Below are 27,715 nucleotides of genomic sequence, written 5' to 3' on the forward strand. Positions count from 1 at the left end.
TACCTTATTGTATAACTTCTTACAGCTAAAAGAAATTATAAATTTTGATAAAAAATAGTCATAAAAAGTATGTTCAACTTCTTGTAACAACAATTTTTTATTAATTATTACGTTTCTAAAAAGGCAATAAACTGTCCTTTACTCAGCGCCATCTATTGTTAAATAGCAATAATGAATTGTCTCTACTCGACAATAGATGGCGTAAATAGAATAATTTAATATTTTTTTATTTTACACGCTAGCGTAGAATAAACTTAATAGTTCTTTTAGAAATAAAGTGACATAGAAGATACCGTACTGACCTGTGCAAAATGGCTACCGAGAGGCAATAGTTGAACATGTAAGGATTAATTCTCATTTGGCAGTACGAGCACAGAGAAATGAGGTCGTCCACGTCACGCATATCTGCGAACAAAAAATACATTTATTTATTTATATATCAAAGTACATAATAGAAAGGTAAATATTGACGGCCTCGGTGGTATAGTGGTTTAGGAGACCGCCTTACTTCCTATGGTTGTGGGTTCGATTCCTCGCACGTTACACGTGGATTTACGTTACGTGTGTATATTTTAAATTTATATTAAGTATATATTTATAAAATACGTATCAGTTATCTATTAACCATAACAAGCTTTAGTTAGCTTAACTTGGGACCAGATGGCGCTGTGTGAATTATCCTGAGATCAACTAGTAATATTATATTATAGAAATATAAATATCTTTAAATTAATAAACTCAATACAAGCACTTTTGAATAGCCATATTTTTTTTCTACCATCATTCGGGACGCAGACTCATAAACAACAAGACAGACACAAAAAAGAACAAGCAAGAAACTTGTGTGTTGCTCTTTGAAACGCAGACTCATCAAGAAGAACGAGCAAGGAAGTTGTGTGTGTTACTCACTCAGGAAGATGTCAATGAGTTTCCCAGCCATCCTGCGATGTTTTGCCACGAACAACGAGAACTGGTCATTATAAGACAGTTCGAGAGGCAGAGTCAAGTCGGGTAGGGCGATGTTTTTTACAGGTATAGCACGCAGATCGCCGCTCCCAAAACGATTAGACAACGAATTAGTCAGACTCTTGTATTTATCTGGCTGAAAATATAAACACAAACACAATTATGTTTTTATTTATATATATATATAGCAAAGGAAGGCCTCCAGCAAGGTGGACCAGCGATATAGTCAAGATCGCTGGAAGGCATTGGATGCGAGCAGCGCAGGACCGATCGTCGTGGAGATCTTTGGAGAAGGCCTATGTCCAGCAATGGACGTCTTCCGGGCTGAGATGATGATGGTGATATATATATAGCACAAGGGAGAAACGATGTGACAAGGATGGACAAATAAAGAATGGATATATTAGAGGAAACATGAAAGTGGCGCCGGTGTCGGAGAGGTTGAAGTGTAATCATCTATCGTAGTATGGACATGTAACGCGTAGGAATGGAGATAATATTTTAAGGAATATGAATGTGGATGGTTATAAGCGTAGTGGATGGCCGAAAAAGAGATGGATGGACTGTGTGAAAGATGATATGGTAAGAAAGGGAGTAAATAACGAGATGACACATTCAATGACATAAATAGTAGTCAGCAAGCCAGAGCCTAATTTCGTCAATTATTTCATCTCGATGGGAAACTTCTAATTGGATGGGAATCTTCGTCTCTTCCATCTCAGAAGTTTTGGACCGGGAGGAAATTGATCACCATCACCTTCCTTGTGAGCCATAAAGAAAATAAGAGAAGTACTTACGTAGTAGTGATCAGGCACCTCGAAGGCAGCACTGTCCTCGCCTTTCTGCAAGAAACAGGGCTCCGTGGGCCGGTCGAAGAACCGGAGAAGGTTGTCCCTGTTGTTACTCATCTTCTAAGACTGGAAGAAATATTGATTATTACTTGGAGCTACAATAAACTAGATTACAATATATATATTACGTCTGTAAGAAGCACTATTTATGATGGACGACTGAGGCTTTGAAGTCGGCTACCGCAAGGGAAACCCCAAGTAGCGCCCATAACTTGTGACACGGGTGTAGGTTTAAAGGCCCTTTTAGAATGCATTAACACTCACCTTCACTACTTGCAGCTTCCCCCCCAGGCCCAATTAAGACCGGGATAAACCCATTGCTAATACAATTCACTTTAGTATCCAAAACACAACTGGCACGCTCTGCGCTCGTCGACTAAATGCCGCGGCTCACGCAACGAAAGAGGATTATTCAACTACCGACCTCCGTATAGTATAGACCAAAGTAAGTGTAGTAGGTTGGTCTATAAATACTAGATGGCGCTATTTACAATATTCGTAATAATCCTTACATTGGGTACTTCATTAGTACTAAAAACAAACTACCTTCTTTTAATATATTTTTAAAGTATCGGATTTTTTCTACAATAATGATGTGAATTCTAACATGTCATAATAATTCTATACTTTTTGCCTAACCCCTATTTTTTTAATGTATGATAATGAAATGGTACACCCAGATAATTTCACAAGGAAATTATCACGATGATTTTCAGGGGGAACATGGTACGTTGTTACCAACGGGATCATCAGTGCACATTACTGACAATCCACTTCCGCCTCCCCCCTCACATTTCGCTTTAGACCCCTCCCTAGTGTGCCATACTTACGTCACTGACTATACCATCTGGTGTAATAGCCGTAATGGTAAATTATTATTATTATGTATACAAATTAATAACATTGAAGTTTCTGTTCATAATGTCAAATTGACAGTTTGTCGTATGCCTAATATAAGTAAATCAATCTTTTGCCTTTCCCTAAAAAGGGAAAAACCGAACTAAAAAAAAATTAAATCAATATTTATTTAAAAGAGCAACATACAAATGCTTATTCTTCTTGTGATGAATCTGCATTCCGAATGAGTGGTAGAATAAAAAATAAACTTGACTATTCAAAAGTGCTTATATTAAGTTTATTTGAATAAAGATTATTTCTATTTCTATTTCTATTTCTACAGCTTTTTTATGAAAATTTGACATTATGAACAGAAACTTCAATTTTATTCATATGAAAGTATATACGACACTTGTATCAAAATAATCATCGAAATATATAGAGATATTTTGACTGTCAGTATGTTCTTGCTGATCTCTGAATTGGCTGTGCCGATTTTGACGGGACTTGCCGATAGCTAATATTATAAGAAGTAATTTATGTAGATAGATACATAGATAAAATAATTATGAACAAAAATAAAAACAGATATACAATTACATTAGCCAACTCAAACAAAATACTACAAATTCATTTATTCATAATTTAAGAGCTACGCTCTTGTCGGTGGAGCTCTTGCCACTTTCCGCGATCTTCCATCATGCTCTTTAATTCTTGATATACACATATACACTATAAATATACAGATAAAATAAAATGCAATACAGATAACAATAAAAAAACGGTATGAGTAACGTAGTGTGTGTGCAGAGCCTATACGTAAAAAAGCAGCACCTCAGTGTATTGTTTGCAGCATACAAGCAGCAATTCACTGATATTCAGGCACTGCCCAGAGACATACGCTATTTAGGCTACTTTTATTTTAGAAATTTTGCTTAGTTTATTATTGCTTAGGCTATATTTTTGATAAAATTTGCTATATTTATAAAATTCAAATCACTTTGTATTGCTAAATAAATACTAACTAAATATATTTTATTGTTATAACAATTTAACTAACCTATTATTAGACCTGCGGAATTAATCTGTACCTGTAAAGATTAATTTCCCAGTTCTAAAAAAAGATTTCAATTTAATTTATATGTATATAAATAAAATTGATATGTCTGTTTGTAATATTGAAATAACCGTTTTTTTACTACGTGCATATGAATATAAATATGGTACATACACCAAACTAACATTTTTTATAATTTTTGTCTGTCTGTCTGTTTATTCCGGCTAATCTCTGAAATGGCTGAGATCGATTTTGACGGGACTTTTTTGGCAGGTAGCTGATGTAATAAGGAGTAACTTAGGCTACTTTTATTTTAGAAAAATAAAGTTAAATTCAACGCATGCGAAGACGCGGGTGCAGCTAGTAGTAACTAAATAAATTGTATTATTATAACAATTTAACTCACCTTTTATTAGAACTGCGGAATGAATACTAACTAAATATATTTAATTTACGTGTTTGTCTGTCTAGCCGTGTACTCACGGCCCGAATGTATAAGATCGTTATTGACCATGATTTTTATATAAAAATCTCATAATTTTCGTGTGCATAGAAACGGGACGTGTGCAGCGTTAGAGATGTGACAACTCGAGTTGCGCTGAATTCGAGTTAACTCGAGTTGAATTCTGCCAACTCGAGTTGGAAGAATTCAACTGGTAAATAAACGAATCAAGTGAAAGAGCGAGAGCATGATTCTGTCGTCGAACCGACAATGACAAGTTTTCCGATCATTTCATATCATACAATTTTCACTCGTCACAAATGTCTCAATATTAATTTGAGGTTATCATTTTTTTCCCATATTCGTCCGATTTTTTTATCATTAAAAGAATAGAACAGAATAGAAAATCATTTATTCAAATAAACTTAATTTAAGCACTTTTGAATAGTCATAACAATTTTTTTTATCTACCGCTCGTTCGGAAATCTGTCTCAACACAAGAAGAACGAGCAAGAAACTTGTGTGTTTCTACTCGCCCTGTATGGTTCGGAGAAGCTTTCAAGGCCAGTTGCAAAAACATGAAAATTCTTCGAAAAATTAAAAAAAAACTGTTTATTCAAGGTAACGAGTCAACTCGAGTTACCTGAGTTTCAACTCGAGTTAATTCGAGTCATGTTTATTACGAGTTAGCACATCTCTATGCAGCGTAGGGTGTATGATAAGCAAGTCTGCGGTCTATGTTATCAATGCAAAATATGTCTAATAATAGTATAGAATAGAATAGAATAATAAATTATTTATTCAAATAAACTTACATTGAAGCACTTTTGAATAGTCATTACATTTTTTTTAATCTACCGCTCGTTCGGAGAGCTGTCTCATCACAAGAAGAACGAGCAAGAAACTTGCGTGTTGCTCTTTTAAATAATTTTATTATTACTTTACATTTTTAAGTTTAAGTGTGTGAATACAAACCACCAATTAGCACTAATTCAATTAAATACTCAAATAGAAAAATATAGAATATATAACCAACTGGTTAAACAATTAATAAGAGGAAATCAGTCATAGTGATTAGAGCAGACCAGTCCCTACAAGCAGCACCCGTTCACGAGTATGACGGATGAGCTAGCCATCATTGCGCTCGACCATATTTTAGGGAGCCCAATGACACGGCCCACCACGCCGCCACAAGTCTGGACATTTTAGTGAGCATGACTACTCAAAACACTAGACTACGTCAAAGCTACTTACAATTGCTATCTGATAGTTATAGTATTCACATTTTACATAAGAATGCATGCGGCAATCAATACAAAAACCGCTACGCTTTCATATTTCTAAAATCAATCAATTAAATCGAGAAAGCAGTTATAAATAATTAGGAAATAACTATTACACTTCAAATTATTGAAACAGATATTGTATATTTTTTCAATACCATCATTGTTTGGTCTCCATTTTTAACAATAATAATAATATATACTTTCCAATAAGATGCCCGTGTTTGAAGACACATTTGATTGTGTCTACGACTGATTTAATCTATTTCTACACTAGCTGTTCCCGCGACTTCTTTTTCTAAAATAACAGTAGCCTAAGTTACTCCTTATTACATTAGCTACCTGCCAAAAAAAGTCCGATCAAAATCGGTCCACCAAATTCAGAGATTAGCGGCAACAAACAGACCGTCAGACAGATAGACAGAAATTGTAAAAAATGTTATTTTGGACTTTTATTGGCAGGTAGGTAATGCAATAAGGAGTAACATAGGCTACTTTTACTTTTTAAAATTAAAATCAGAACTCCATGCGGACGAAGTCGCGGGTACAGCTGTATTTCATATAACTAAACAACAAGAGTGACCCCAAGAAAATTACTGACTAATATTTCATTTTATTGTTTTACGTTTCGGCATAAAAAATACATTCAGTCCTAAATTTCCACCCTTTCTACTATCAACCCCAATTTTTTATAACAATATTAATTGATATGGCAATACATTTACCGGTCATCTAGTTAGACTACTAGTCATCATTACATAGTATAAAACAAAGTCGCCGTCGCTGTCTGTCCGTCCCTATGTACGCTTATATCTTTAAAACTACGCAACGGATTTTGAAACGGTTTCTTTTAATAGATAGAGTGATTCAAGAGGAAGGTTTATATATATAATACATATACATCCGTAAAAAGCGGGGGCGAGTAGCTAGTGTAATATAAAGTTCTGTCCCAAAACATTGACTATTGTCAACGCAATACTTATATATGTAGCTAACTGAACAAAAAGGCATAATGTGGACTGATGATCTTATTGCTAGCAATGTACCATGTCAGGTCGACCTCCACGCGGTTCCCCCTGGAAACCATCGCGATAAATTCTTAGTGAATTTATCACGATGGGCTAACTGACCTGACCTCATGTTCATCTTATCATCCTCCACTGGTGCCCCGCCAGCGTAAACCGTTAGCGCAGGCGGGTGCACCATTCCATTATCATCAATAAAATACAAATGTACACATAATGCATTTTGATTATGCTGACGTGTGTCTTACTAATCTCTCCCAAGATCAGTTGAATAAGTTGGACCGATTACTTAACAACTGTATTCGGTTCATTTTTGGGCTGAGAAAGTATGACCACGTCTCTAAATTTCGGTCACAACTTAAATGGTTGTCAATTCGTAACCGCAGAAACTTGCGTATCCTTTGCACACTCTTCTCCATCATATTCGACTCTTCCTCTCCCACTTATTTGAAAAATAGATTTCGGTTCATTGGCGACTCTCATTAACGTAACCTCCGTTCAGTTCATAACCTCCTTCTCTCTACTCCTTCCCATCATACAAGCTTTATGTCAAACTCCTTCACAGTTACGGCAATTAACCTCTGGAATATAATGCCTGTAGACCTGCGTAGAGCACCGAGTAAGACCATTTTTAAAACGAAACTATTTAATTACCTGTTGAGTCGTCAAAATGAGCTTTAACTGTTTGGCGTTGAGTTAAGTAGGTACTTTCAACTATATTTAGCGTATTTATGTATTTATTCTGTATAATTTATATATTTCAATATATATATATATATATGTGTGTATGTTTAAAGTATATATTATATTTATATAACATAAATTATATATGTACATAGATTTTGTTTGCCTAATTATTTAGTACAGTATTAATATCACAAATTTTTGCCATTACTGCCCTACAACGCTTTCTAGTTCTACCCAAAGGTTAGCTGGTAGAGAATGCCATATGGCATTAAGCTCGCCTCTTGTACACTCTTTATAGTGCAATAAAGAATAAAAAAAAAAAAATGCCATAAGTAGGTAGATACGTGGAAAACCACGCTGACGTATGAACGAGTCGAAAGGATTTCATTTGAAGGTCACTGAAAATCGATGAAGCACAATGAAAACATTATTACTAGGCAACAAGTACATACATTAGGGTTGCCAACGACAAGTCAAAAAATAGGATTTGAAATAGAAATAGAAATAATCTTTATTCAAATAAACTCATTACAAGCACTTTTGAATAGTCATGTTTTGATTCTACCACTCATTCGGAATGCAGATTCATCACAAGAAGAATGAGCGAGAAACTTGTATTGTGTTACTCTTTTGAATAGATGTTTTTTTTATATCTAGACACGCGGCAGCGTGTCAAGCCGAGTTTCAAGTAAACTGGCCTGCAGCACCGTGTGTATATTTACACGAACCATTTGGAGCCACTTTTGACCCCCTCATAACTCAAAAACTCTTTCACACAAACCTGTCAAATTTGGTTCATATATTGAGACTTGCGAGATAAATATGTGTTCCAAATTTCATAAACATATCTCAAACGGTTTAGTAGATATTAATGTCCAAAAATCGTCATTTTTATCACTGATCAACTATAGATCAAAATTATAACCCACTTCCAGATGACCTAGGAAGTTCAAATTTGGTATGCAGATAGGTAATTAGGTGAATATAAAGGAAAAAATCTGAAACTGGTAAATTGTTATCATTTTACTACAATTTTTCACTTTAATTGATTATATTTCAACTTATACTGGACGAATACTAAAATTCTATGAAAACGTCGATAGCCACCAATTGACATTGATCCCTGGCGAAATATCTCATCTTGTACTGGACGGAAACTAATATTGTATGAAAACGTCGATCATTACCAATTTACGTTGACCCCTTCACATCAGTGTCGATAACTAGCAAACTTCAAATATTGCATTGAGCGGTAAACACTAGTTGCTATAATTTAGATTCTGTCTAAAATATACTCGTACTTACAACTAGGAGTATAGTCGAATTTCGTATTTATTATGTTATTAACTGAGATTTGGTATTAATTATTGTTTCAATATTTAGCGCACATCGATAGTGTAAAATCATTACCTTACCTACAAGACCTTAGGCTACAGTATATTATCCTAAGTTATAAGAAGAAATGATATTTTATATTGTTATAAATACATTTCAGGACAGACCATTGAACTTGGCACCCATTTAGATCTCATCTCTTTTGTCGTAGAAGTCAACAATCAAGGTATACATCATAATATTAAACTCGGCTATCATTTCACATTTATGTTTTTGATGGGATAAATAATTACAGTATAACATGTAAGAGGCATGCGATAATCAACATAGATCGCTACGCACTCATTATTAGTGTAATCAGATATTGTCAGTGCTATGGATTTAAAGTTTTTCTATAAAAACATTATTATCGTTAACGAATTCTTCAATTTTATAGTAAGCTGTTTTGCAAAGGAACTGTTTTATATGAAATGAAATGTATTTATTTGCATATGACATTTAAATCTTTTTCAGGCAGATTTATAACAGACTCTGGTATAAATCTGCCTGAAAAAATATTTAAATTGGATTAAAGAAGTTGGAAAATCATTACATAGTAAATATATCTTTATTACATAGTATAAAACAAAGTCGCTATCGCTGTCTGTCCATCCCTATGTATGCTTAAATCTTTAAAACTACGCAACGGATTTTGAAGCGGTTATTTTTAATAGATAGAGTGATTTAAGAGGAAGGTTTATATGTACATTACATGTACACCCGTGCGAAGCCGTGGCGAGTAGCTAGTATTGGATAATTGATTGCTCTCGGTCTAGCAGTTTAGCAGACCGCTTTACTTCGAATGGCCGCGGGTTCGATTCCTCGCACGGTGCAAACATTTGTATTCACGAGTATGATTGTTTGTATCGGTCTGGGTGTATTCTGTATATCTATTATATATGTTTACAAAAAAAACTAAGTATTTATATCAGTTGTCTACTGCCCATAACACAAGCTCTGTTTACTGTGAGACTAGATGGCGCTGTGTATTTTTTTATGGATGATAAAGGAATGGTGCACACTGGCGGGCCACCAGTGGAGGATGATAAGATGACCATGAGGTCAGGTCAGTTAGCACATCGTGGCAAATACACCAGAAATTTAACATGATGGTTTCCAGGGGGAACCGCGTGGAGGTCAACCTGACATGGTACATTGTTAGCAAGGGGGTAATTAATACACATTACTAACAATCAGGGATGTTAGGGAGCTCCGTAACTATCCATAACTGTCGGATATCCGATATAAAAAAATATTCGTAACCGTAACCAAATCCGAAATAAAAGTTTCGGATAATATCGGATAGGGGCGGAGCCTAATTGAGACACGTTATGTAACCGTTTTATTAGCTATTTGTATTTTACTTTTGAAATTCCTTAGAACATTAATATCCGTAACCGAAATTATCCGAAACTAACGGATAATCCGAAATAATTTCATATCCGCATCCGCATCCGTATCTGTATCCGGTATAATAATCATTCGTATATCCGAAACCTATCCGTATCCCAAATTTCATATCCATAACATCCTTGCTAACAATAAAAAAACAACAATGGGAAGGATCCCACCAATTATACATGTTGAAAACTAAGTTACTAAAAGTGCGTAAATTTTCTCTTTTTTTTAATTAATTTACTTCAATAAAATCCGATTTATTTATTAAAAAAAATTAATTAAAAAATTATGTTGCTTAAAATTATACAGGACGTCCCAGTACACTACAAAAACTAGGACATGTCCTGAGAAAAACCGACGGGTGGTAACTTTCAAATATAAACAAGATGCAAATACATACATATAGCGTGACACGACTCGACCTGCAATATCACATACCATTAAAAGTATTTCATGTCCTAGGTTTGAATATTTTACTAGTCACGCGATGTATAAACTTTTTTGTTTAACAAATGGAAATCATAGCTTCATTATAAAAATGTATGCGGTCAATATATTTATGACTATCTGAATTTATTAAAATTTATTTATTTATTTCAGGCTTCTAATGGCCGAAATTATAGTCTATGCATATAAATAAAATTGGAGTGTCTGTTTGTAATATTGAAATAACCGTTTTTTACTACATGCATATGAATAATATATACGGTACATACACCAAAATTACATTTTATTTACAATGTTTGTCTGTCTGTTTGTTCCGGCTAATCTCTGAAATGGCTGGACCGAGGAATTTTATTGGCGGGTAGCTGATGTAATAAGGAGTAACTTAGGCTACTTTTATTTTAGAAAATAAATTTAAATTCCACACGGACGAAGTCGCAGTAACAGCTAGTATAATAATAACAATCTCAGGACAATTCACACAGCGCCATCTAGACCCAAATTAAGCTACCTAAAGCTTGTGTTATAGGTAATAGACAGCTGATACAATACATGTTGTTTTTCGTAAATACATACATATTGTACATAGAAAATACCCAGACCGATACAAACAATCATACTCATGAATACAAATGTTTGTGCCGTGCGAGGAATCGAACCCGCGACCATCGGAAGTAAGGCGGTGTGCTAAACTGGTAAACCACCGAGGTCGTTATAAAATTTATTTATTTATTTCAGGGTAATAATGTTTATTACTATAAATACCTTATAGACCAACATACATATAAAATCCTTACTTAATATTATAAATATACTAAAATTATAAAAGCCTAAAATCGCTGTCAGTCCATCGCGCTTTCACGCCAAAACTACTGAAGCGATTGAAATGAAAATTTGGTACACAGATAGTCTAGACCCTGAGAACAGATATAGGCTACTTTTTATGCGAAAAAGGGTTGTGTAAGGTACTGAAAGGGGTGATGAAAGGTTTTGTGGAAGTATCCTAATTTTTAAGCTAAAAGCTCAAAACTTATTTTTTAGGCTGTTGATTAAATATAAATAATAATAATAATAATAACAAGGACAATTCACACAGTGCCATCTAGACCCAAGTTAAGCTAGCTAGAGCTTGTGTTATGGGTACTAGATAACTGATACATATACATAGATATTTTTTTTTTGTAAATACATACATATTATACATAGAAAACACCCAGACCGATACAAACAATCATACTCATGAATAAATAAATATGACATTCAGTTTTTGAACATTTTACCCTGAAGGGGGTAAAATAAAATAGGTGATGAGAGGTTGTATGTATATTTGGGTTTTTTTATCTGTAAAATAATTGGCCTAAATAATTAAAAATGGTATCCAACATCAATATTCTACGCGGACGAAATCGCGGTTTATTATTAGTATAGTATAAAAAAATCAAGACCTATGTATGGACATACTATTCAATAATCTTAGCTGGATGGTCATCATAAAGTCAAGTGTGAAGACTACTTAATGTTTCTTACTATATTTTGTACCCCAAGGGGGTTTTCTTGGGGTTGTTCAAGTACCAAAATATAATACTTATTACAAAAATAATGTACAATGTAGGGTAGTGTAACAACTGTCAATAGCTCGATATGATGCTACGACCTTTTACCATCACTTCGCTCACCATTGACAAGGAATTCATCCCTACACGCTGGAACCTATATGGTTTCGGATAGTGCAGTTTCAGGTGCTTCCTCTGGGGTTTTACAAGGCTATATTCAGGTTTCTCAGACCGTATGCTTGTTAGCCTCGATCGAAGTATATAAAATACTGTGCTGTGGTTTTCAAAACCCACCTTAAGTATCATTTTTGGGGTACCGCGAGGTAATGGTACATTGCTAGATATAGAAATGGAAATAAAAATAATCTTTATTCAATTAAACTCATTACAAGCACTTTTGAATAGTCATATTTTGATTCTACCACTCATTCGGAATGCAGATTCATCGCAAGAAGAATGAGCAAGAAACTTGTGTGTTGCTCTTTTGAATAGATGTTTTTTATATAATAATTACAGTATAACAAGTAAGAGGCATGCGATAATCAACATAGAAATCGCTACGCACTCATTATTAGTGTAATCAGATAATATTGTCAGTGCTATGGATTTTAAGTTTTTCTATAAAAACATTGTCGTTAACGAATTCTTAAATTTTATAGTAAGTATCATCGTTTATGCATCGTTTCAAAGAAACGCGCCCTTATCTTCAGTGCTCTAAGAACGCAGGAGGGAGTTGGGAAAGAAAAGAAATCACATTGGTTTGTAAGAAAGTTTAATTCGAGAAGTATTGAAAATATCTCCAGTGAACATATCAACAAAACTAAACATTAATTTAGATACATAAGTACAATTATATATACCTTCCGCGCTATGCTAGGTAATTAGGAATAAAACTCTACAATTAACTAAAATTTTCTTTAATATAAATACACTAAATGTGAATGTTGTCGAGTCAGGTGGAACCTTAATTAACTAACACAGTACAAACATACAACCAGTGCGCCGGGGACTAAGTGAAGTGGCTCGACGCACATGCGACCAGCGCAGAGAACCGCTCGCCCGAGCGCTCGCCCGCTGCCGTCCGGACGACCGGACACCCGGACACCCGGACACCCGGACGTCCGGCCGTCCGGACAAAACCGTCCAGCGTCCGGACGTCCGGGGGCGCGGCAGACCGGCGTCCGGCCGTCCGGATGCGCGGCCGTTCGGCGTCCGGCTGCCGGACGTCCGGACGTCCGGGTGTCCGGGCGGAGCGAGCGAGCGCAACACTATGTTCGCTGCTAACAACAAAAAATTTAGAGAGCAAGAGTGGGCGGGCGCACGATCTAACCGCTCTTGAACAGCAGGATGGCGACCTGGCCGAGGTAGAAGTAGATGAAATGGCGCGTCTCGTGCGTCACATACGAGCCGAAGTTGCGGCCCACGATGCAGTGCCACGTCGGGTTGTACTTCTTGTCGAACTCTTTCTTTATATACGCGGCGATGTCCTGCAGCAACACAACAAACATTTCGTTAATGGAAGCTATACTGACACGACTTTGGAAGGCTGTTCAGTGAAGTTGTAATCGGTCAGGCGGGAGTCAGCCTTCAGCCGCTCCATAAGTCCTTCTGCGGGTTTGAAGTGCCATCTGCACTCGCACCGGGGGCGGATCTACCTAAGGGCTCTTTGGGCTGTAACCCAGAGCCCTGAGAATACAAAGGGCACCCAGTCCCCACTGAAACGATATTTAGAATATAAAAAATATCTAGAATGTTAAAAAGCCTATCATAAAGTTGGCAACCCTGCAAGTGCGCGTCTATCGAAAGAAATGGGGAATTTCTGGTCGCTTATTTTTGATCGGTGTATTTTTTTAGTTGAGTAATTAAGTAGGTAGGCCTCTAAGTAGATTTAGCCCAAGGCCCCACAAATTGACGATCCGGCCCTGACTAGCACCCTATCGTTCGGTGAAGCTGTAAAGGCCAGCTGCGGGAATCATGTGTCTCACAACACTTCTCTTTCAATGATGTGATTTCCCAACTCCATTAATTTATACAGCGATTTACTAGTTATTAATGGATTCTAACTCTTGAATTTTACTCTTTAATTTATTATGTTCCAAATCTTTATTACATAGTATAAAACAAAGTCGCTGTCGCTGTCTGTCCCTATGTATGCTTAAATCTTTAAAACTACGCAACGAATTTTGAAGCGGTGTTTTTTAGTAGATAGATGATTCAAGAGGAAGGTTTATATGTATAATACATGTACACCCGGGCGAGGCCGGGGTGAGTAGCTAGTTATTAAATAAATTTGTTTTACAATTTTGAAGTTCTTGTAACAAGTAAAATTTTTGCCTTCTAATACCTAGATTTCAAACATTTTGTATGAGGTCTCACCAGCTTTTTCAGAATTTTAATTTTATTTAATCTTTACATATAAAAATTACATGTCACGTTTGTCCGCGATGGACTCTCCAAACTACTGAGTCGATTGCGAATTTGATTTGCACATTGTGTGCAATTTGATCCAACTTGAAAGATAGGATAGCTTACATCTCAATTTGTAGTCCCAATATTATTCAAGAACCTTAGCCACAGCAACGAGTCGACTTTTTATATATATCTTTTAATTTATTAAAACTACCATTTGAGCCGTATTAGTTAAATCTGTGATCAAGTGAAGGACATGTACCACGCCAAATCTACCTACACGCCCTCCCCCTGGAAAGCTCAAGCTCATCCTATCCTTCATAACCCGCCAGCGTACACCATTTGCGCAGTGCGAGTGCACCATTACATTATCATCGTTAATGTTACAATATTACTCTCACATTGTTACTTCCAAACTAATAAACAATTTATAATAATTTAATCTATACATATAAATAAAATTGGAGTGTCTGTTTGCAATATTAAAATAACCGTATTTTATTACGTGCATACGAATATAAATACGGCACATACACCAAAATAGCATTTTTTACAATTTTTGTCTATCTGTCTGTCTGTCCGGCTATCTCTGAAATGGCTAGACCAATTTTGACGGGACTTTTTTTGACAGGTAATTCATGTAATAAGGAGTAACATAGGTTACTTATATTTTAGAAAAATAAGGTAAATTCCACGCAGACGAAGTCGCGGGATCAGCTAGTTATTTATAAATTGTAGCAATACCCAACAGTTAAAGTACATGTGAAATTGTCGTTCAAACAATCTATTTATTGCGGTCGACCACAGGAAAACCACTTAAATACAGTTTTATCAGTGTGTGAACGCAACGCTCGGCACTAACTAACATAACCACAGTGTTGTGAGGCCCCACTTGTTTAGCGGCTGCCAGTAGGTCAATTAATATATGCACACCAAATCTACCACTTCCATTACACAAAGGTTATGAAACACTAGCTGCACATTTAGACCCATAGATGGCGCTGTGTAAATTGTACAAAAAACTGGATGTAGATTCATAGCTTTAAGAGCAAATAGCCTTCGATAAACTTAATTGTAATGTTAGTGTTGGCCTCACTAATAATAGTATAATGGACCTTATGTATGGTCTTAGACTATTGTGTTCTAATATTGTACAGATGGATATTCATTTTTTTTTAGATTCATTCATTCAATTCAAATTCAAAAATCATTTATTCTATTCATGTAGGACATATTAGCCGCTTATGAACTTCAATTTTATTACATTACTAGCTGTTCAATTTAACTTTATTTTTCTAAAATAAAAGTAGCCTAAAGAACAAAAAAATATTTTGTTCGTCTTAATTTATTCGTTCCATTAGGTACTGATAGGTTCAAACTAATACATTTACATCCTGCATCATCCCTTATTTTATCCCCATGGGGGTTGAATTTATCAAAATCCTATTTAAGCGAAGGTCTTCATCATAGTAGCTCCGATCTTTAATTTAAGTTCAATCAGTCTAAAATCTAAGAAGATTTATACAGACTTTCATCCCATATTTTATCTCCTTAGAGGTGGAATTTATTAAAACCCTTTCTTAGGGGATGCCTACATCATAGTAGCTTTATGCATGCAAAGTCTCAGCCCGATCGGTTTAAAATTGACAAAGTTTCATACAAACTTTCATCCCCTATTTTATTCCCTTGGGGGTAGAATTAATCAAAATCCTTTCTTAGCGGATGGCGTCATAACATGGCATGCAGGTATACCAAATTTCAGCCCGATCCGTCCAGTGGTTTGGGCTGTGCGTTGATAGATCAGTACATGCAAGTATGCCATTTTTCAGCCCGATCCGCCCAGTGGTTTGGGCAGTCACCTTTGAGTTATATATATTTAGATAATTTTAATTTTTCCCTACAGTTCAGTTCAGTATATAAATCCAATTGAGAAGAACTGGCAAGAAACTCAATTGAATATTTTATTTTATTTTTTTAAAAGCCAGTTTTGTCCATGTCCAACATTAAATGAAAATCCCGTGCATGAAGCACTATTGCCATGCACGCTCGTCATTCAAGTAATCTAAACTAAATACTGGTTGTATTTCATGTTTAAAATGATTCAGATCAAAAATACAGATGTTAAAAAACTGTTCATGCTAAGCACAGAAACTCTAGAAAACTCTAGAAACTGCATGTTTATAGTCCATTAAAGAAATTATTCTACAGTTTAAAACCTGTATTATGACAGTGACAGACTATATATTATTCAAATGAGCTTAGAACCAATTTGTATTGTTGCAGATCACACAATGTTAAAATTCAATAGATCTTTTATGGGAACTGGCATAAAAATTTACAATAAGATACCAAAGGATACACTGTAATTAGCTTTATACAAATCCAAATATCTGTTAAATCATATTAGAATAGAAAATCATTTATTCAAAAAACTTAATTTCAGCACTTTTGAATGTAACATTCTTTCTAATCTACCACTCATTCGGAAAACTGCCTCATCACAAGAACAAGCAAGAAACTTGTGTGTTACTCTTTTAAATAATCCTCGTAAGTTCACATTTTACAAGTAGAAATGTGTGATTACAAACTACCAACCAGCACTAATTTATTTAGGCTCAAATATAAAAACATAAGATTAAATCAGTCGTAGTGATAAGAGCAGACCAGTCCCTACAAGCAGCACTCGTTCACGAGTATGACGCATTTACTGAGTAAATCCTATTATAGGTCTTTTAATGGGTATAAAAATTTACAATAAGATCGCAAGGGATATACTGGAATTGGTTTTAAATAAATTCAAAACATCTGTTAAATCACATACCAGACACTTATATAAGATCACAGTATATCTTTTAAAAAAATAGAAATTTAGTTGAGTTTCTTGTCAATTCTTCTCTACTGAATCTTTATACTGAACTGCAAGGGAAAAAATTGCCTGTTCTTTGCAATTGAATCTTTATACTGAACTGGACGGGTGGGAAAAATAATACAAAAAAATTTGACATTCATAAGTGGCTAAAATGTCCTACACAAATAAATTCTGTTTGATTAAATTTGATTATTAAATGTTATTTTTATGCCAAACTATGTATTGTCAAAATTTCAAAAGTATAATTGTGTACTATTTGTAATAAATAAAATGGAAATATTTACAAAACTTACAAAGAAACAAGCACCTGAAAGACGCCAAGATGTCCTATGAGTGTAAGATAAAATAGCAGAGTAAAATTTGGAATACTTAAGAAGGAACAATCACCTGAAAGAAGCCAAGGTGATCTACCACTAGTTAGATAAAATACTACAGAGTGTAAAATTGAAATGGCTTACTTTCTCAATGTTAAATTTCTCGAGCGCTTGTGTTGCACAATCTACTGCGTCTTGCTGCATCTCTTCGCTCATGTCGGCATTCTTGATCACCGCCTTGCGGTCGCACATCTTGTCAGCTGTGTTCCTGCCGCAACAAACAAAAATTATTGACTATTGTTATAAATTCAAACGAGCTTCAAGGGTTCATGGCCCAGGTCCCCCATCAACATGCTGCCCCACCTTCATGACTGAGGAATACTGGCCGAACGGGGTGGTGTATCGGCACTACCGTTGCCGATTGTTGTCGTCAGTGCCGTGACCATAGAGACATTTTTTATGTATGTTTGTCTACAAGGTATTTGTAATATGGGCCATGTGGCCTGAATTAAATAAAAAAATCTATATATATTAATTTTGTCTAAACCCTGCTTCTTTCTATCACCACGGTCTATCATTTATTATTAATTTTATTGATTTTAAATGCATTATAAATAGATCACAGTTAGAAAAACACTTTGGATATCAATATTTATCACAACCCCTCCAGACTCATTTTAGTTGATAACTAAAATAAATTAGAGTATTTTGTATTTTAAAGACTAACATAATAAAATTATTTCACCTATTAAACATTTATGTCCTCTTATTACGAGATATTTTCATAAAAAAAAATTAAAATTAAGTACACTGTTTTAATTTTTTATAGAAGACTAAAATATGTAATAGCGGTTGAATATTAATATGCTTTATTTTATTTACAAGTATTAAATATATTTAAAGTAAATAATATTGTGATGAATCAGTATGTCAAAGAAAATTAACAAAAAAAAATGTTTAGAAAAAATTAAAAACTTTCCGTAGTAGAAATGCTAACCTTGTAATCAGTAAACTAACGTAATTTTGTTTTCATCTGCATGATTTTCATAAGCCTATATAATATTTTATCTCGCGTTATCAGGGACGTGGAAAGATTAGGATATGAAATGTTTCGATACCAGAGCTGTAGCTTTCAGCATCATGCCTAATGCTCATTGAATGTTTATATTCAATAACAGGCTAAGCTAAAAATAGACTCCAGTAAAGGTCAGGAGCTACCCGGGACTCCAGCGCGCCCTTTATGAATTTACCGTGGGAATCAACTCCGCATGCTTTCGCAAATTTTCTAGATTGTTCAAATAAAACCTAACGAGCACTGTAGGTATACCTGGACTCCTGTATGCACTGCGGACGTTTTTTCGTGCTTATTCGAACGGAAGCGGTAGCAGACAGGCCCGTCATCAATAGAAATCGAGGAAGAGCGCGAACGACCCCCGTATTAATAAAGGCTTGCAAACAAGATAAAACTAATCCCACCTACCAGGTTACTGCTATAATACCATAGAAACATGAAAGTTTGATCAATACAGGCATATTTTAGCGAATACATGCGGTTTGAAACCGCATTATTCAACAAATCACCATTTTATGATTATTTCCAAAATTACCTGCTAAATTTTCACTAAAATAATAATAACTATAAATAACAAAGAAAATATTAACACTAAAATAATATATACTCACTTTTACTTCCAGATATGAACAAATTATCACGTAAAGATTTTGATACCGGAGATTCTGACTACTTTCTATAGGATTCTTTCACAGGCTTCTTTCGTTAAATGTTTCTTTGTAGTGCTGCAGATGGCGTTCCAAATTTGAAAGATTAAAAAATGACGTGTATTATGGTGCGTTCTAAACATAGTGTTTTATTTTCGGCCAGTCTGAAATAAAAGAATTCTTTACGCTTTATACGACGTTTTAACCCATATTAGAAATCTATTAGACCTTTTTAGTGGTTAAAAAAAGAACAAGAGTACGTTACTTTTTAATTCTGTAAGATATTTTTTTATGATAAATATCAAACAATGAAATCCCCGTTCAACTTAAATTTTTATTACATTACTATTTGATTACAACAAAAATTACTCTAAATGTAACAAATATTCTGGTTAAATATATTCATTATTTTCAAAAATATTAATTTTCAGAATATAATGGCTAGTAGACGTAATGTTACACAAAGCGATAGGGTTTTGATTTAATGTGGTCACCATGATGTTGCTTTAAATACAACATTTCAATATTTTACAATGAGAAACACTTTATGATTATTATTAAAGTTATCAAAAAGATATTTTAGATATGGTATATTAAATAAATGATAAAATTTGATAAATTATCGTGAGATAATTCATCAATTTTATACGACATACTCAATTTAGAAACGTTTCAAGAAATGGCGGCATGAACGCATTCGTTTGTAAAAAAACATGTAAATTCCTTTTCCTGTGGAATTGCAATGCAACTGTCAAACGCTAAAATCGTCCATTAGTCCGTCACACGGACGACGCCATATTTGATTAATTTAATTGTTGGATCATACCAAACTGACGCTATAGCTTGAATTTTGTTCCGAATGGAAAACAGTGTTTCTTCATAATTATAAAATTTACGTACCATCTGCATAAGATATAAATATTATGTCGGGAGGTAGCGGCAACAATAGAAATGAGTGCAGAATATATGTCGGTAACTTACCTCCGGATATTAGGACAAAGGACATACAAGACCTATTTTACAAATTCGGCAAAGTTACATTTGTCGATTTGAAGAACAGGAAAGGGCCACCATTCGCTTTCGTCGAGTTTGAGGATCCTAGGTGAGAAATAATCAATATAAAGTATCATTAAAATCATTTTGTGTTTATAAAGACAGCCATCATGTCGATTTTAAAATTATCAATGTTTGTCTATCGTACGCCTACTGTATTAGATTGGAAAATTCCGTCACAAAATAATCACGTGTAATTTAATGCCACTTGTACTACATACTTCAATTATTCGTTCATGTGCGAAAATTTCAAGTTTAGATATTTTTGCTTGATAAACAAAAATGTAAATGCTCAATTAAATTTTCTCTCTAGTTTTTATTGTGGCATCACGTATGAATTTGTTAACTTAAATTCAATATATATATATATTATAATACAATTGTTTGATGACCTCTGTCTGTCTTTATGTTTGTGTGTATTTATATCATACACATCATACACACGTCTTCATCCGCGTGGAATTTAACTTTATTTCAATAAAATAAAAGAATTTTTCTAAAATAAAAGTAGCCTAAGTTCCTCCTTATTATATCAGCTACCTGACAAAAATTGTAAAAAATGTTATTTTGGTGTATGTACCGTATTTATATTCATATGTATGTAATACAAAACGGTTATTTCAATACTACAAACAAACATTACAATTTTTTTTTATATGTATAGTTAATGAGGTAGTTATAAATCTATTATATGCAATTAATGTATATTTAATTACTGTAATTTGTAAAATATATCAACTCTATATATCTATATGTAACTCTATGTACTAGTAAAAGTATGTATTATAATAAAATAACAACTATATAACATTAATTTAACTATGTCTCTAATACAATTCACTTTAGCATTTAAATTAGAACCAGCACATACTATGCTCAGTCACTGAATTCCGCGGCTTACAAAAACCCTCCCTTTTATACAGAGAAGATATGAGTGGGGCTTATACGCAACTAGTTTAACAATACCGAGTAATAATGAAATTACCTTCTTTTAATATTTTTAAAATATCAGATTTTTGACAATATTGATGTGAACCCTAACAAATTCCTGTATATTTTGTATGTATTTACAGTGTCTCAAAATTTTTATTAAACAAGCTGTTCTGCATCATTGTCCATGTGTATTACAACCATCATATTTAAGCCACTTTCTAAAATCAGAGTGGCCTAGGTTTTTTTTATGGATGATAATTGAATGGTGCACCTGCCTGTGCTAACGGTTTACGCTGGCGGTGCACCAGTGAAGGATGTTAAGATGAGCATGAGGTCAGGTCAGTTAGGCCATCATTACAAATTCAACAAGAATTTATCATGGTGATTTCAGGGGGAACTGCATGGATGTTAACCTGACATGGTATATTGCTAGCAATGAGATCATCAGTCCACATTACAAACAATCCTCTTTCCCCCCCAGTCTATGTTACTCCTTACAATATCAGCAATCTAGGAGTGAACAGAGAAAACAATTAATAATTTGATATTGGGGGTACATAGAGTAAAAAGCTGAGACACTTAAATTTTATTTATTTGTATAGATAAGACATAAATAATTAATTATGTGCCATTAATGATACCATGCTATTTATTATTGTTTTTACATAAATATTTATAGAAATTATCAATGCTACATCATTCCAAATGGATTGTTAGTAAAGTGTACTGATGATCTCATTGCTAGCAATGTACCCTATCAGGTTGACCTCCATGTGGTTCCCCCTGGAAACCATCGTGATAAATTACTGGTGAATTTGTCACGATGGGCTAACTGACCTGACCTCATGCTCATCTTATCATCCTCTACTGGTGCCCCGCCAGCGTAAACCGTTAGCGCGGGCAGGAGCGCCATTACATTATCATCCATTAAAAAAAATGGATCTCCACTTGATTAGAACTGCTTGTCTATTCAATTTGCATAAAAAAATCTAAAACAATGTTACAGAGATGCTGACGATGCAGTCCGCGCCCGCGACGGTTACGACTATGATGGGTACAGACTACGCGTGGAGTTTCCTCGCGGTGGCGGCGGTGGAGGCATGAGAGGAGGCCGAGGAGGACCCGAGCGGTTCGGAGCCAGGACAGCGACCAGGGGACCTCCCGCTCGCCGATCAGAATACCGTGTGCTCGTCACTGGACTACCACCATCAGGGTCCTGGCAGGACTTGAAAGATCATATGCGGGAAGCGGGTGATGTCTGCTTTGCCGATACCTTCAAAGATGGCACAGGTGTGGTGGAGTTTCTACGTCACGAGGATATGAAGTATGCTGTTAAGAAATTGGATGACTCAAGATTCAGGAGCCATGAGGTGAGCACCCACAGCTATGAACTATAGTCTGTAGTAATATAGCTCTTTTTGTTTGCCAGTTTGATTCTGGCATTAGTGGAAATTCAAGGATATCTATTTGTAATTCCTCTGAATTATTTTCTATATCTCTGTCTTTTTTTTTATAGAAGATGATAGAATAATGTTTAAATTTGATTGAGGTTAATTCATTCATTCATTCATCAGAAATTAACCTCTATGCTTTTCAAGAAACTTCACTTGGGGGCCCAATCTAACATAATTCTTTTCTAAAAATGGGCAAAATACCATGTCAGATTGAACACCGCATGGTACCCTTGGAAACCATTGTGATAAATTCCTTGGTGAATTTGTCACAATGCTGAGTAACTTGACCTAATGCACATTTTATAATCCGTCAGTGTAAACGGCAAGCGCAGGCGGGTGCACCATTCCATTATCATAAAATGTATCTAACTCTGCATATAACGACGACCTCGGTGGTCTAGCGGTCTAGCACACCGCTTTACATCCGATGGTCGCGGGTTCGATTCGCACGGCACAAACATTTGTATTCATGAGTATGATTGTTTGTATCAGTCTGGGTATTTTCTAAATATAACAAGTATGTATTTAGGAAAAAAAAATTTTTTCGTATTAGTTATCTAGTACCCATAACACAAGCTTTAACCAGCTTAACTTGGGTCTAGATGGCGCTGTGTGAATTGTCCTGATATTATTATTATTATATAACTATGTACAGTGTATCTGTAGCGCTGATTTGAGTACTCTATTGATGCTCCCCCTGTCAATTTTGTCCTAGTTAGTTCATGACACTATGATGGTTGATGTATGAACTTGTCTGCAGGGCGAGGTGTCGTACATACGTGTGAAGGAGGACTACGGGGGCGGCGGTGGTGGCGGTGGCGGTGGTGGTGACAGGTACTGTGGCCATCCTATATAAATTTGATTGTTCTGTTCTGTACATCCCCTCCCAAACTTTACCTTTTATTACAATTAATTAGACGAGATATTGGGATATTAGGGAGAGACTAGTCTCTCGCAGTAGAATTAATAATCTACTAATCAGATTACCAAGACATTACCAGCTTGCAAATAAAATAATTATCAAAATTAGTTCTCATAAGAAAAAGTAAAACTTTCTTCTTAAGGTGATGAGACATATAAAGTATAGTAAAATAATGAAATTGCTTTTTTTGGAAATTGGTAAAAAAATGTAAATTGGGAATAGTATGCATCAGACGCGACTTTTTATCTATGGTATGTCTTAGATGCATCTATGGAAATAAACCATGGAGACTTCTATATATTAACTCTTTGTATAGTGTAGAAAATATGTTATGTACAAGCCTGTGAAAGATGATGATCATGATGTATGGTCAAGTCAGTCAGCCCATCATGGTGAATTAACCAGGATGGTATTCAGGACAGACCGCATGGAAGTCAACCAATCTCACACTATATTGCTAGCAATGAAGTTACTTGTTTCCATTATTAATGATTCTCTCTCTCCACCCTGATGAGGGTATTATGAGCAGCGGTGTAGTATAGGCAAGAGTACCATTATTGCTGGCATAAGGTACAGAGGGCTATCATAGAGTGGAAATGAAATGAAATTTGTTATAAAAGTAATATATAATAGATGGTATTCTTATTTATGGTTAGTTATGGAGTAGTGAGGGGTTATCATGATGTAGAGTATATAAGGGCTAACATAAAGTGGAGTAGTGAGGAGCTATCCTGGAGTGGAGTAGTGAGGGCTATCATAGAGTGGAATAGTCATGGGCTATCCTGGGGTGGAGTAATGAGGGTTAACAAAATTCAAAATATCTTTATTCATATAGGTCTATTACAGACTCTTATGATTTGTCAAAGCTACTGTCAGTTCGGAATGATTTCGAGATGAGAAGAACTGACAAGAAACTCAGCTCGTATTCTTTTCAAATAAACGTTGTACACGTTTGCAATAATACACAGTCATTAAAATTGAAATTTGGAAGAATAGAGTGACCACCAGCATATGATATCGCAAAGAACAAAAAAATTATCAGTGTTCGCAACCAAAACATGAAGTAGAGTAGTGAGGGGCAATCATAGAGCGGAGTAATATGGGCTAACGTGAAGTGGAGTAGTGAGGAGCTATCATAGTGGAGTAATGAGGGCTATTATATGGATAGTGAGATGTAGTAGTGAGAGCGTGTGGTGTGGGTGCAGGTCCCGGTCGTACTCCCCGCGGCGGCGCGGCTCCCCGACGTACTCCCCGGTGCGTCGCTCGTACTCGCGCTCCCGCTCGCGCTCCCGCTCCCCCTACTGAGGCGCTCTCCTACACACCAGGTACGTACATACATACACACACACACACACATCTACACGCTACACTTTACATAACCTAAACTAAAACAAAACAAATATTATCCCAAAAACATAGACTAACAGTCTATTACGCGAGTACTGCCTTTGAAGCTTTTTTAAATTTAGATGAATATTAGTTTTTTTTTTCAAATAATTAATATATGTCAAAATCATATATCAGTCATATTTTAATTATTACTTACTAGCTGTACCCGCGACTTCGTGCGCGTGGAATTTAACTTTATTTTTCTAAAATCAAAGTAGCCTAAGTTACTCCTTATTACATCAGCTACCTGCCAATAAAAGTCCCGTCAAAATCGGTCCAGCTATTTTAGAGATTAGCCGGAACAAACAGACAATGTGTCTGTACCATATTTATATTCACATGCATATAGTAGAAAACTGTTATTTCAATATTACACTCTCCAATCTGTTTATGTGGCAGTTAAATAAATCTAATACCTGAATCAATTATAAATAGATCCCTATAAGATGTAACAGTAGCTTCAAGTCGATCTACATATACAGTCATAATGTAATATTCAAATCTAACTCAAAAATTGTTTACAATATCACTTACATACAGTAGTATATGATTGTACACAATATACAAACTAAATAGTTATTGTAATATTTAAAAGGTTCCCAATATTCAACGATGTTACTCACAATATAAAACTTGTTAACATTTATATATTTATGTTTAATTTTCATATAATATTTAAATAATGTCTACCAAATTCATGCACAACATTTGAAGATCTCTTCAATTGTGATTCAATTCAGGATCTCTTGTTTCTGTACACATATGTACAGTCAACACATTTTAGCTATAAGTTTCATCATAACTATGTCTTTAAAAACGATTTTTCAGACTACTGGACAATTTGAAACAAGTAACATTTTTTTTATTATAATTGAAACAATGATACTTTGAATTTTTTATGTATAAATTTCATTGCATTGGGAATAAATAGTGATTGTAGAATCGAAAATATAAAATGATCGGTTATATAATGAAATAGTTGCATTTCTATATATATATCTTATGTTAATATAATTCAAAAGTTACAAAGTTTTTGAGAGCCATTTCGTTTTTTTGTGTATAATTCACACAGCACTATCTAGTCCCAAGCTAAGCAGAGCTTGTGTTATAGATACTAGACAATTTATATACATAAAAAACATCCGGACTGATATAATAATATTTATAAATACAAATCTTCGTATCGTGCGAGGAATCGAACCCGCGGCCATGAGTATGACGGTGTACTAAACCGTTAGACCCTCGAGACCGTCAAGTTTAGTTCATGAATAATGTATGGAAGTGATCTAGTCAGTTTATTATTCTATAATAGCTATCTTGCTTCTATATTTATATATAAAAACGTGTCACGTTGTTCGTCCGTGATGGACTCCCAAACTACTGAATCGATTGCAAAATTGATTTGCATGTTGTGTGCAATTTGATTCAACTTGAATGATAGGATAGCTTACATCTCATTAAATCTCAAGTCGTAATACTATTTTATTCAAGAAACTTAGCCACAGCAACACGTGGTCGGATCTGCTCGTTCTATAATATAGGCGACTAGTTTATACGATATCTAGAATGTGTTTTCAAATTCAAAATATCGTTACTCATGTAGATCTGTTACAGACTCTTGTCAAATCTACCGTCAGTTCGGAATGATTTCGAGATGAGAAGAACTGACAAGAAACTCAACTTGTATTCTTTTCAAATAAATGTTGTACATGTTTAAAATAATACAGTTTAATTTAAATTCAAATTTGGGAGAATATGCTATTGCAAAAAGTCACAGTGTTCGTAACCTGAACAGACTGGGGACTGGCCCACAAGTTTAGATTCAATTATTCAAAGTATCATTGCGTATGTAATGTATAGAGGTGTGGACATGTGACCGACTGAGCATGTTGTTGACAGCGCCAGCCGCAGCAGCCAGCGCCGGAGCAGCAGTCGTCCGACTAGACTAGTTACACTAGCTCTACACATAACTAGCTCTACATATTTCACGGCCCGTTGCAACCACGCTCTTATCTGTACAATTTTCGGCTCGTCCCTAAAGCGATGTATGTACTGTGTAGCTAGATGTTTATACCTGTTCATATCATGAAATTATGGATTCAATTTGATCTGTGTTATTGTAGTTGATATTAATGTTATACGTGTGTTATTGTCGAGTGACGTTTGTAGGCTGAGAATTTTACAGATAAATTTTTGACTATATAAGTTCTTTATTTCAAATGGTTATTTTAATAATTCGACATATGATAAGTGTATAGATGAGGGACCGCGACGGGCCGTCGTAATCTTTTGTAAATTAATTTTAATATGACAAAACAATTATTAGATAATTAAATAAGTTTTCTTTTGTTTCATCCACTGTGGATTGGGATCATTGGATGTGCTTGGCTGGAGGTGTGAGTCAGGATGCCGTAGGATCGGATCGGATCGGATCAGGGACGGATCGGACGGACGGGTGTTAGTGTCGGATTGGATCGGATCGGATCGCAGTAGGACGGTGCCGGTGCACTCTCGCACGGAGTGGGATCGTACCGAAGGATCTCGGATGTGGCCAGTCGGGTTGTCGGACGCACAGAACGGACCGAACGGACCGAACGGACGCCGGATCACGGATCTTTGGGTATGATTTTGTAATTATTGCAAATAACTTATGTTGAGTGCACGCTCGGTACAAAGTATTATGGCATGTTTATACGGCGACAGTTCGCCGCTGTCCCTCTCGCCGTCGCGTCTATG

General features: G+C 35.2%; 3 protein-coding genes across 3 annotated transcripts; 1 reads left to right on the top strand and 2 right to left on the bottom strand.

Annotated features, from left to right (window-relative positions):
* Nucleotides 1-302: 302 nt before the first annotated feature.
* On the bottom strand, nt 303-1,874 carry LOC131841633 (phenoloxidase subunit 1-like; the record flags this gene model as incomplete). Its single annotated transcript, XM_059189959.1, has 3 exons — nt 1,764-1,874; nt 910-1,102; nt 303-405 (listed from the first exon to the last, which is right to left on the bottom strand). Coding segments are annotated over exons 1-3 (407 nt in total), but the record flags the coding sequence as incomplete, so codon positions are not given.
* Nucleotides 1,875-13,104: 11,230 nt separating this feature from the next.
* Nucleotides 13,105-19,314, bottom strand: LOC131841626 (dynein light chain 1, cytoplasmic). The gene is made up of 3 exons (XM_059189952.1): nt 19,193-19,314; nt 17,654-17,777; nt 13,105-13,404 (listed from the first exon to the last, which is right to left on the bottom strand). The coding sequence occupies exons 2-3, from the start codon at nt 17,759-17,761 to the stop codon at nt 13,243-13,245; spliced, it is 270 nt and encodes an 89-aa protein (XP_059045935.1). The 5' UTR covers nt 17,762-17,777; nt 19,193-19,314; the 3' UTR covers nt 13,105-13,242.
* A 660-nt stretch (nt 19,315-19,974) lies between these two features.
* On the top strand, nt 19,975-27,118 carry LOC131841630 (serine/arginine-rich splicing factor 1B-like). The gene is made up of 5 exons (XM_059189955.1): nt 19,975-20,330; nt 22,221-22,584; nt 23,429-23,502; nt 24,772-24,915; nt 26,879-27,118. Exons 1-4 carry the CDS (start codon nt 20,152-20,154, stop codon nt 24,893-24,895), a joined length of 741 nt encoding a protein of 246 aa, XP_059045938.1. The 5' UTR covers nt 19,975-20,151; the 3' UTR covers nt 24,896-24,915; nt 26,879-27,118.
* The last annotated feature ends 597 nt before the right edge of the window (nt 27,119-27,715 follow it).

The sequence above is a fragment of the Achroia grisella genome, unplaced genomic scaffold (genome assembly GCF_030625045.1).
Source record: "Achroia grisella isolate CSIRO2021 unplaced genomic scaffold, CSIRO_AGI_Agris_v1 utg1866, whole genome shotgun sequence".
NCBI classification, from domain to species: Eukaryota; Metazoa; Arthropoda; class Insecta; order Lepidoptera; family Pyralidae; genus Achroia; species Achroia grisella.